General features: G+C 50.5%; 2 protein-coding genes across 2 annotated transcripts; one reads left to right on the forward strand and one right to left on the reverse strand.

Annotated features, from left to right (window-relative positions):
* Positions 1 to 1,484: 1,484 nt before the first annotated feature.
* Positions 1,485 to 2,447, forward strand: LOC139999929 (olfactory receptor 14A16-like). Its single transcript, XM_072029591.1, has one exon. The coding sequence runs from the start codon at positions 1,485 to 1,487 to the stop codon at positions 2,445 to 2,447; it is 963 nt and encodes a 320-aa protein (XP_071885692.1).
* Positions 2,448 to 8,725: 6,278 nt separating this feature from the next.
* Positions 8,726 to 9,685, reverse strand: LOC139999849 (olfactory receptor 14C36-like). Its single transcript, XM_072029475.1, has one exon. It carries the CDS (start codon positions 9,683 to 9,685, stop codon positions 8,726 to 8,728), a length of 960 nt encoding a protein of 319 aa, XP_071885576.1.
* Positions 9,686 to 11,947: the final 2,262 nt, after the last annotated feature.

The raw sequence follows: 11,947 nt of genomic DNA on the forward strand, positions 1-11,947 counted from the left end.
AGTGGGCAGGGCTGTGGTGCAGAGCAGGGTCCCTGCTGTGCCCCAGGGGCTGTGTGCCGGGGCAGGGCCTCTGCCGCCTGCCAGGCTCAGCACTCAACCTGCCCGGGGAGCTGCCCAGGGCGCTGCGGGGAGAAGCTGCGGGTGGAAGGAGCCCGCCCGGCAGGGCAGGGTCCCGCTGCCGGCGGGAGGCTGCTGCCTGGGGCAGCCTGCTCACAGTTCCATAGCACAACCAGGGTGTATTCAATCCGCCTTGCAAGAGAGGAGAGAAGGCAGGAGTTAGCTCCTTGGATCTCTGCTTTCCTGTTCCTTTTCTTTCAGTCTTCTGTTCTTTGGATGAGTGGGAATAGAAATAGACACTGTTATTTCCTAGAAAAGGCTATCATTTCTAAGCCATCACAAGGAGCTTACAAGGATCCCCATCAAGTCCCTTTCTTGCCCCTCAACCCATAGAAAGCTCCAACACCACATGTGCAGGGGCAGCAGGGTCTGAGTAACCAGGGTTCTAGGATGTGCCCCCAGTGAGCTGCCCCTGGGCAGAGCCCTGCTGCCAAGAGGTGTCTGAAGGGCATAGCTGAGCATCCAGCGGGTGGAATGGGGCTTTGAGCTGAAGGCAGGTGTGGGGACAGGGAACCAGCTGCAGGCAGGGACAGCTGCAGGCAGCACAGAAGCTCTCTGTGGGAGTGAGAGGGAGCTGCTCCTAGAAACACCATGGCAGGGGAGATTTGGACATCTCTCTGACATCTATGCACTGCAGACACCTTCCCTGGAGCAACCCCCTTCTCATCCAGTATAGTACTTCAGACATAATGTCTTGGGAACTTGGTCATGAGTTTCCTTTGGATTTGCTGGGGTGGTGGTGTGAGAATTCACACAAATTCAAACCTGAAATAGGTTTCTCAAGTGAAAGTTCAAGCTATGGTCTACCTCCAGGGTAGAGGCACTCAATCCTCTATTTGATGCCCGACAGGCAAGCCAGACTGTTGGTAATGCAGGAATAGTGTTTTTATTACAGATTGAGGCTCCTAGAGCATTGCTCTGGAAAAGGTCTGCATGTCTTTAAAGAACCTCAACGAGTTCTTTCATAGCCCTCAGCCTACAGCCAGTGCCACCATCAATTTTATTGTTTCTTGAGGGATTATCTGACCTGCTCTTCGGGATCTGCAAAGAGGGAGATGCCCCTCGCCAGCAGGCATCTGAGGTTGCACCCAGTTCCTATGCCTTTGGCTGCAGAGCAGAACTGACTCTCCCCGTGCCAAATGGCAGTTTCTCCTGCTCACAGAAGGAACATCACCAACAGAACCCAGCCAGAACTCTGGCCAGGGAGTTGCACAGAGGCCTTCCAGAAAGGAGTAAAGCAGTGCAAGTCTGTTCTGTGTTGGTGAGAGAGAAGTAACTTAAGCGACCTATGCAATAGATTTTGTAGATGTTTGACTTTTCACTTGTTTTTCCTTCCTTGGACAGAACCCAATGTCCACAGGCAGCACATGTCCAACAGTAGCTCCATCACCGAGTTCCTCCTCCTGCCATTTGCAGACACACGGGAGCTGCAGCTCCTGCACTTCGTGCTCTTCCTGGGCATCTACCTGGCTGCCCTCCTGGGCAACGGCTTCATCCTCACCGCTGTAGCCTGTGACCACCACCTCCACACCCCAATGTACTTCTTCCTCCTCAACCTTGCCCTCCTCGACCTGGGCTGCATCTCCACCACTCTGCCAAAAGCCATGGCCAATTCCCTCTGGGACACCAGGACCATCTCCTATGCAGGATGTGCTGCACAGGTCTTTTTCTTCTTCTTTCTGATGTCAGCAGAGTATTATTTTCTCACCATCATGGCCTATGACCGCTACATTGCCATCTGCAAGCCCCTGCACTACGGGAGCCTCCTGGGCAGCAGAGCTTGTGCCCAGATGGCAGCAGCTGCCTGGGGCAGTGGGGTTCTCTATGCTCTGCTGCACACAGCCAATACATTTTCACTGCCACTCTGTGGAGGAAATACCCTGGACCAGTTCTTCTGTGAAATCCCCCAGATCCTCAAGCTCTCTTGCTCTGACTCCTACCTAAGGGAAATTGGGCTTCTCACATTTAGTGTTTTTGTGTTTTGGGGGTGTTTTGTATTCATCGTACTGTCCTATGTGCAGATCTTCAGGGCTGTGCTGAGGATGCCCTCTAAGCAGGGGCAGCACAAAGCGTTTTCCACGTGCCTCCCTCACCTGGCTGTGGTCTCCCTCTTTCTCAGCACTGCCTTTTTTGCCTACCTGAAGCCCCCCTCGCTCTCCTCTCCATCCCTGGACCTGGTGGTGGCAGTTCTGTACTCGGTGGTTCCTCCAGCAGTGAACCCCCTCATCTACAGCATGAGAAACCAGGAGCTCAAGGATGCACTGCGCAAAGTCATGAGTGGGTGTACATCAGAAGTAATGCACTGCCTGTCTTCTGCAAAGCACTCATAATATAACTCATGATATGCCAAGCTTGTCTTTTGTTCTTTGGTGGGTTTTGTTTGTTATTAATGAGGGCAACAATGTTTTCCATATAAATTGTCATTATTGATCCTACTCATGTGTTTAAACAAAATAAAGGAACCTGCACTGAAGAGTGTTTCTGAGGTGCTTTTTCTGAGAATTTTGCTGGGGGTTCCAGGGTAATGCCCATGGGTGGAAATGAAGAGGAATATAGAGACCCACGATAGCAGCACTGCCAAGAAGCAGAAGGGTTTTGTCTGCTCAGAGCTACTTTCATTGCACTTCCACACTCTCCTTCTGAGCCTTTTCTGTTGGCATAAGCCTGATTGTTCCTGCAGCTTGGTCACAGTACTGCTGTGTGGCAATCCTGTGACCACAGGCAGGGACTGGCAACGGGCATTTTTGTGGCACAGCTGGCCTCCAGAACAGCATTGCCATCCCATAAAGTGATTCAGCTCAGGGTAGTGCCTGGGGGCTCAGGTCTTCCTTCACAGTTGCTGTCAAGAATGTTGCAGTCCAGAAATGGACTCCAAAGAGGGACCTGGCTTTGCCTGTTTCTCCATGGGCTCAGGGTGAAGTGATCAGAGCCCCAGCTGGGTGTTTGAGGGTACGGGGGCTGGCTCAGGTGTTGCTTGTTGGTGTCCAGCACTCAGGCAGATGGTGAGGAGTCTCCAATTAACCTGCCTGGCACTACAACATGTGCTGGGGCTGGTGGCAGGTGAGCAGTTTTTGGAAGGAATCAGGAGAGCCCAGAGGAGATGCAGGGACAGTGTGTCCCAGGGGGTCAGCAGTAAATGGAGCCCACAGAGCATGAGCCTCTTCCAGGTGGAGTCCCCCTGCAATGAAGTGTTAAATCTGGATGTGAGCAGGAAAAGAAGAGCCCCATGACCCAGGGGACATAGCAGGAACAGGGAAAGAAGTCTGGTGAGCGAATGTGGAATGTGAATAGTGGAATGCCATAGGGTGCAGCACCCAAACACTTCTTGTGGCACTGGAAAGAAGGCAGGCTACCTCTGAGCACCCTCAACAGCCACAGAAGAGCTGGTGTGGGAAGCAGTCAGTGGAAGAGCCTCATGAGCTGTCTCTGCCTCCCAGCCTGCCCAGCACAGCCCTGCGAGTGCCCCTGTGTCCTGGACACCACAGCCCCCTTGCTCTGCAGAGCATCACCGCCGGTTGGGACTGTGGGGAGCATGGGGAGAGGGTGCAGGAATGGCTGGCCAGGCCAGCGCAAGCATGCTCCTTCCTGGGAAAGGCTCTCTGTTGATGTGGAAAGTCCTGGGAGGAGAGTGGGGCCGTGTGTGTGCAGGGGATCCCTAGAAAGATAAACCCCTCGGTACTTATGGATCTTGGGGCAGGCTGCTAGGGCTCAGCAACAGCAGAAGTTATGTGAGGAGTCCTGGGACTTGGGCTCTCAGCCCAGCTCAGAGAGGTGGTTTATTCCTCCATATTGGGACACAGAATGGCTCAGTCAGAAGTCCAGATGTGCCTGGTACAGTTGAGGCTTCAGCATGCACAGTGTACATGTGCTGAGGTGAACCTGAGTGAGCACAAATGCCCTCAGCCAGTGTACATTCCTTATGCCGTGGAGGATTGGGAGAATTAAGGCTGGTCAGCCTCACCTCAGTCCCTGCGAAGGTGATGGGGCAAGCTTTTCCACAGCCACCTTCAGGCACTTGAAGGAAAAAAAACAAACAGGATTTCTGAACCCATAGGGGAGGGGAAGGAAATAGTAGCAAAGGGAAGAGAAGGTGCCTACCTGTCTTTAGCAAGGCCTTAGGCTTTGTCTCAAAGAATTCTTATAGCCAGAATGGTGCTATGTGGATTTAACAAATGAATGAGGCTGTGGGTGGGGCACTTTGCTGGACAATCAGGCCCAGATATCATCCATGACACATAGTGTTGTCAGCCAGTTCTTAGCATCATCCCTCAGTGATCAGCACTTGGGCCAGCACTGCTGAATGTCGTTATGAACTCTCTGAATTACCAGATGGAGCACACTTTCAGATCTTTTCTGGATGCTGTCCAGCTCGGAGAAGCCCTTGAGCAATCTTATCTATATAGTCTACCTCGATCAGAAGAGTTGAAGAAGATAAAAATAAGAGTTCTTTTGGAACATTTATTTAGTTGTTTATTGTGATTCAATGACCTTTCCTTCAGAGAGCTCTCTGAAGACATAACAGGCAGAGGAAGAAGAAATGAGAGAGATTGAGAGGCAGAGATATGTCTTGTGTTACTATGACCACAGTAGATCCTGCATAGAATTATTCTATATTTGAAGCAGTGATAGAAAATTCAATTCATAAAGTAAGGATAGAAAATTTACTTGATAAGCTTACTTTTTTATCTCCTCAGGTCCTGGCAGACACTGACAGTGCCAGGTGAATAAGTTGAGGTCTGTGGTGCCTCAGAAACTTAACAACCAGTAGGAAGCCTCTGGTCACCTCAGTCTCTGGAGCTGACAGGCCAGCAGCAGTAACAGGGCTGGGGAAAGGGCCTGTGAGGTGACTTCTTCCTGAAGCAGCTGATGTCTCAGCCCTTGCCTCCTGGTTGACATCTGTGCTTTCCCACTTACACCTGCCAACATCCCTGATAAGCCGGCAGAACACACCTGCTTGGCACACAGGTTGTGAGATGCCCTCTGTCTGAGAGCCTGACAGGCCCCATGCAGGAAGAGGCCTTGGGTGTGGGTTTTCACATCCCTTCTGCCTGAGCACATGGTGGGACAGCAATGGGCACACAACTTGGTCACATATACATGAGAAGCTGGAAGGCCAGCAGGAGGCATGTGACGTCGAAGATCCTGGTGAGGATTCTCTGGTGGTAGGAAATAGCAGGAGAGAGTCAAAAGTGGGACAAAGTGCTGCTTGGAAGGTGAAGAGTGGGAATGAGGAGGACGAAATGTCACTGAAAGGGTAGTGCTGTGGGACCTGAATTCACCCAGAAGGAGTCTATGGTCAGCCCATGCCATTTTGTTTCAAAGGACAGCCAGGGAGGGTGGGGAGACCTCAGTGAAAGTAAGGAAATGCCAGGGTGAGAGCAAAGTGGAAAAGTGAAGTGCATGCCTATAGCCTGCAGGGAGAATAGGGCAAGAATTGGACAGTGCAGGATAGCCTGTGGTGATGAAGACCACATCTTTGTCCCCTTGGCTATGGCAGTTGTCTCTGCTACTGAGGCTCACGAGGACACATGCTGTGCTCATGACAATGGGGCCTTGTGGCCTCCTTGAAACCCAGTGGGGAGGCCAGCAGGTGTCGTAGCATTGTCCTTCACACAGCATCACACACCCCACATGCCACTGCCCCAGGAAGAGCCCTGAGCCATGGGTGAGGAACAGGACCTCCCTGCCCAGGGCCTGGGGACCAGGGCTTGGCCTTTCTGCTTCACCAAACAAACCAAGGCCTTTACTCAGCATCAGAGTCTCCTGCCCAGTGCCTTTGCCTACCTGCAATCATGGCCTCCAATTGTCTGTTCTAACAAGCCCATGGGGAGGCTTTGTCAGTAATGACCCTTACTGGGGCCTATTAATACTCTCAAACATTTCAAAGTTTCCTTCTGACTTTAACTTCTCCTGCAGTTACATCATTCTCTTCTTACTACCTGAGGTTTATGGACTCAGCACCAAATGCATCATGGGGCTCATTACAGTTCAGCCATTTTCATCCAGTCTTCCAGACTTGTACAGTTAATTAGTGAGGTTTCAAGAGTGCAGTTTAAAGAGAAAGTATTCAATGACCAGATTTCTAAGAGCATTTTCCTTATTTAAGATTATTTTCCATTAGTTTGGAGTTTTCAGAAGAACTGATAGCATCATTATCTAGATGTCATGGATTAAATGTACCTCCAATGGAGGTCTGTATAGGTGGAAAGGCAGTCCCTTGCAGTCCTAGACTGTATGGACAACCTTGCTGCTCAGCTCTCCATCCCCACCACTTCTCTCATCAGCCACCTGGGACTTGAATCACTTTTACTTACACCAGTCTTCTTCACTGAAGTCCACAGAGGGATGTTACAGCATCTTTTCACCAAGTCCCACCTCCTTTCTTCAGACAACTGGCTGCACACAGGCAGTTTTGGATGTTGTTATTAACATTTAACAACAAACAAGCAAACCCCAATGTCCTCAACAGGGAGCCAAATTCAAGTTGCCTCCAATGAGGTGCACCTTCCACAAGGGATGACTATACAAGAAATGTTTGACATAGATAGGAAATGATGAATAGAAATGCAATTGCAGAGTTGGGTATTGGGATGATGTGATAGAAAAGTGAAATATGGGCATGGTTGAAGATCCCCCAGGTTCTGAGAACCAACTGTGCAGGTGAGAGGTATCTGAATGATCTAAGAGTGAGGGGAGGGGAATCTGGAGAAGAATGTGGAGTGCATATGTCCAGAGAGTATGCTGGAAAAGAGACTTCCAACATGGTTTGTTTCATAAAGCCAGGTGGAAATACCAGAAAGACTAGGGAGATGACGTGCAGTGCATAAGAGACAGAGTTCTGGCAATGCTAGTACAGGGGAAGATTGGTATTTTTTCTCTTGCTGTAATAAACATCCAAGAGAAAAAAAAATGTCATGGGACAACTCAAATATTGTATTAGGAGTGTTCAATCATTTCAGCTGATTGAAGTGTGCTGATTGAAGTGAAATGTTTGAAATGGTTAAAAAAAATTGGAGGCAGTGGGCCTACAGCCCAGCTCAGGTCTTTAGCCTAACTTGGGTCTACAGCCATAAAATGACGATTTTCTGTCCTGCATGGAGCCCAGTTACCACAAAACACTCCCTGCCCTGGAGTTTTCATGCCACCCCTCACTCCTTGCACAGAGCAAATCTGTGACATGTCGACCTCTCCTGCCTGTTAAAGGACCAGATGATGTAGGCAATGGTATCTGAATTACCAAATGGCAAAGGCCTCACTGAAATCTAGGTAGACTATGTCAACAGGCTTTCCCTCATCCCCCAGACACGTCACTGTGGTGGTTTTACCGTGCTGGGCAGCTAAACCCCACAACCGCTCTCTCACTCCCCCTCCTTTAGATGAGGGGGAGAAGTAAAGCAAAGAACAACTCATGGGTTGAGATAAGGATAATTTAATTAAAGGGAAATAATTATAATAATTAAATAAAGACTACCATGAACTAAACAATTTAACTAAGGGGAAATAAAAAGGGAAAGGGAAAAAGGGAGGGGAAAAGGAAAAATAAAAAGAAGGGAGGAAAACAAACAAACAAAATAAATGAAGGCTATATGGAAGTGCAGAGGAAAGAAATTACTCTCTACTTCCCACAAATGAGCAATGATTGACCACGTCCTTGAAGCAAGGCCTCAACACACACAGCCGGTGTTCAAGAGGAGGACCGACGTTTTCCCAACGAGAGCCCACCCCTCCCCTCTTCTTCCTGTTTCCACCTTTTATTGCTGAGTGTGACATCACATGGTATGGAATATCCCTTTGATTGGTTTAGGCCAGCTGCCCTAGTGATGTTTCTCTCCTCACTTTTTGCCCACCCCCTAGGAGGGTTAGAGAAAGGCCTAATACTGTGCCACTGCTGCTCAGCAGCAGACACAACACTGGTGTGATAACACTGCTGTTCCAGCGACAAGTACAGAGTACGGCACTGTACGGGCTGCTGCCGGGAAAGTTAACATTCCAGCCAGACCCAGTACAGTCACTGGTCATAAAAGGAGATGAGGTTGGTCAGGCAGGACTTGCCTTTCCTGAACCCATACTGACTGGGCCTGATCCCTTGGTGGTCCCGCATATGCTACATGATTGCATTCAAGATGACCTGTCCCATCACCTTTCCTGGCACCGAGGTCAGGCTGACAGGCCTGTAGTTTCCTGGGTCTTCCTTATGACGTTTCTTAGAGATGGACATCACATTTGCAAGTCTCTACTCACCCAGAACCTCGTTGGAGGACTATGACCACTGACACATGATGGAAAGCATCTGATAGGTGACGGAAAGTGGCACAAGCTTCTGGAAAGCTTGGTAACAACCTTGAAAAAACAGCCAAGCCTTCAGACAGTGCACTGTGGAGATCCCATTTTATTTTGCAGATGCTATGTAAGAGTCAGCTCTGACCTTCTGTTGGACACATATTTGTAGAGCCTCAAGAGCAAACAGAGAAGTGTCAATCCTCAGCAGAAGTAGGGTGAAAAAGAGATATTACTCTAAGAGCATAATAAATCAAATGATACCAAAGAGAACAATGACAATATTGACAATGAAAGATGGACCAGGATTGAGGGGAGGTACCAAGTTAAGTCATTTCTGGAAAAAGAGGGGAAATTTGTCTGTATTCAGAAGCATCCATGAAATCACTTTCCTAATAGCCCACTTGAGCTCCCTGTTTCTCATGCTGTAGATGAGGGGGTTCAATGTTGGAGGCATCACTGAGTACAGAACGGCCACTACCAGGTTCAGGGATGGAGAGGAGATGGAGGGGGGCTTCAGGTAAGCAAAAAAGCCAGTGCTGATAAACAAGGAGACCACGAACAGGTGAGGGAGGCATGTGGAAAAGGCTTTGTGTCGCCCCTGCTCTGAGGGCATCCTCAGCACAGCCCTGAAGATCTGCACATAAGAAAAAAGAATGAAAACAAAGCACACGGACGCTAACCAGACACCAACCACAAGCACCCAAAAACTCCTCAGGTAGGAGCGTGAGCAGGACATCTTCAGGATCTGGGGGATCTCACAGAAGAACTGGTCCACAGCATTGCCTCGGCAGAGGGGCAGGGAAAATGTATTGGCTGTGTGCAGCAGAGCATAGAGAACCCCACTGCCCCAGGCAGCTGCTGCCATCTGGGCACAAGCTCTGCTGCCCAGGAGGGTCCCATAGTGCAGGGGCTTGCAGATGGCAGCATAGCGGTCATAGGCCATGATGGTGAGAATAAAATACTCTGCTGACATCAGAAAGGGAAAAAGAAAGACCTGTGCAGCACATCCTGCATAGGAAATGGCCCTAGTATCATGAAGGGAATTGGCCATGGCTTTGGGGACAGTGGTGGAGATGCAGCCCATGTCGAGGAGGGCGAGGTTGAGGAGGAAGAAGTACATGGGGGTGTGGAGGCTGTGGTCATAGGCTACAGCAGTGAGGATGAGGCCATTGCCCAGGAGGGCAGCCAGGTAGATGCCCAGGAAGAGCGCGAAGTGCAGGAGCTGCAGCTCCCTCATGTCTGCGAATGGCAGGAGGAGGAACTCGGTGATGAAGCTGCTGTTGGACATCTGAACCTCCTGGACAAAGGGGACTACCCAAGGAAGAAAAGACAGTGATCATTAGGAGAGAAAACCTATTTATCTTCCCGTCCAAATACCCCTACAGTGACTTTCCCCTTTCTGAGGCATTTCTTTTGCTCCCTTCCCTGAGGTCTGGTTGGTGCCGGAGGAATGTGGCCCTGGGAGCAGCGGTCTCTGCTGTGGGTGCTGGAGGATTCAGATCTGTCCTACAGCTCTACATGAAAAGAAACCAGGAGTGATCTCTGATTAAATCTCTCTCTCTGTTGTATGTGGACTTCACAACATTACCACTGTCAACACTCTTTACTGATGAACAGTACTTGTGATTTACTTTGGTCCAGTTGTGTCTCCCTCAGAAGCATTTTTAGAGGGTAGAAAACACTGGCATTTGTAAGGTGTACCAGGTGAGCTCTTGACAGGCAAAGTGACTGTCCTTATTGCAGTGAGGATAGCCAGTCTGCTATCTACCCTGGTCTCAGACAGACTCTTCTAGGGCTCAGTCGAGTTGCCCACATTGAGCTGCTCAATGATTGTGAAATTGGAACAAAATTCCCTGGAAGGAGATGCAGCTCTCTCCCTGCCTCATTGCCCAGAGCCCCACAGGTTAGAAGGGGAACTCTGGGCACCTTCCTCCTACAGACACATCTGCATGGTGGGACCCAAAGGGTCAGTTCTTGAGCTGCAACTGAAAGCCCCATCTCCTCATCTGCAGGGAGCCATAAAGCAAGAACAGCAGCTGCAGGTCTAAGAAGAGAGAGGAATAGCACAGGGCTTCTGCCAGGGAAGGCAAGGCGAGGGACCAACACGAACTCAGAGGGGTCTGCTGTGAGTGAGGTTCTGCTACTGAGGTTATGAGTCACGTCCTGAATCCTGTGGGCTAGAGGGCAGACAGAGAGGTGCCAGACTATTCTGTTAGCACTGTCCTGCCATTCCCTGCCCATGGCTGTAAAGCCTGCAGATGTCCTTGCCTGCAGCTGGGTCTCTGTCCCCACGCCTCCTGCCTGCAGCTCACAGCCCCCATCCCACCTGCTGGGTGCTCAGCTCTGCCCTGCAGACACCTCCTGGCAGCAGGGCTCTGCCCAGGGGCAGCTCGCTGGGGACATGTCCTAGAGCCCAGGTCACACAGACCCTACTGACATTGCAAGGGTGGTGGTGGTTACAAGGAAAGTGTCCTTGTAACCCTCACTCTGACAGATTGTGAGTCTCAGACTCTTCTTAGAAATAACAGCATCTATTTCTACACTCATTGAGCCAAAGCAGAGAAGACTGAAATCTCATAAAGCTCAGGAAAGAAAAGACTGAAGCCAAAATCCCCTTCCTTCTCTCAGTTCTTTTAAAGTCCCCTTGGATACACTCTGGTTGTGCTGTGGAGCTGTGAGCAAGCTGCCCCAGGCAGCAGCCTCCCACCAGCAGCAGGACCCTGCCCTGCCAGGGGGCTCCTTCCACCCGCAGCTTCTCCCCGCAGCGCCCTGGGCAGCTCCCCGGGCAGGCTGAGTGCTGAGCCTGGCAGGCGGCAGAGGCCCTGCCCCGGCACACAGCCCCTGGGCCACAGCAGGGACCCTGCTCTGCACCACAGCCCTGGACACCCCTGCCTGCACCCCTGGCTTCTCCTGCCTCCACGAACTGCGGCTGCATTGCCCTCCAGCCAGAGACTTACCGGGTGCAGGGCTGGGAAGTCTTCTCCCGCAGGGAGCTCTGGGCATGCTGCCACTTCTGCCTGCCTTTAAGCACTGTGTCTCTGCAGGCAGGGCTCACAACTCCTGGAAGGCAGTAGGATCTCTCCTGGGGAACACACTTGGATGCAGACCACACAAAATCTAATTGGCCCTCTCTGAACACTGTATTGACTGATTCCTTAGGCAGCAATTGCCCTACTTAGGTGTGCAGATCTACAGGATGTGCCAAATTCCCTCTTTCTTGTTCAAATTATTCATCAATGCAATGGATGATATGCACCCTCACAAACTTTGCTGATGACACAAAGCTGGGAGGAGTGGCTGATACCCCAGAGGGCTGTGCTGCTATTCAGAGGGACCTTGGCAGGGTGGAGAGATCACAGAATCACAGAATTTCTAGGTTGGAAGAGACGTCAAGATCATCGAGTCCAACCTCTGACCTAACACTAACAAGTCCTCCACTAAACCATATCACTAAGCTCTACATCTAGACGTCTTTTAAAGACCTCGAGGGATGGTGACTCAACCACTTCCCTGGGCAGCCCATTCCAATGCCTAACAACACTTTTGGTAA

This window comes from Anas platyrhynchos, chromosome 30 (assembly GCF_047663525.1).
Source record: "Anas platyrhynchos isolate ZD024472 breed Pekin duck chromosome 30, IASCAAS_PekinDuck_T2T, whole genome shotgun sequence".
NCBI lineage: Eukaryota > Metazoa > Chordata > Aves > Anseriformes > Anatidae > Anas > Anas platyrhynchos.

Excerpts from the sequence above, each read along its gene's own strand:
- LOC139999929 (XM_072029591.1), top strand. The coding sequence starts at position 1,485 with ATGTCCAACAGTAGCTCCATCACCGAGTTCCTCCTCCTGCCATTTGCA.
- LOC139999849 (XM_072029475.1), bottom strand. The coding sequence starts at position 9,685 with ATGTCCAACAGCAGCTTCATCACCGAGTTCCTCCTCCTGCCATTCGCA.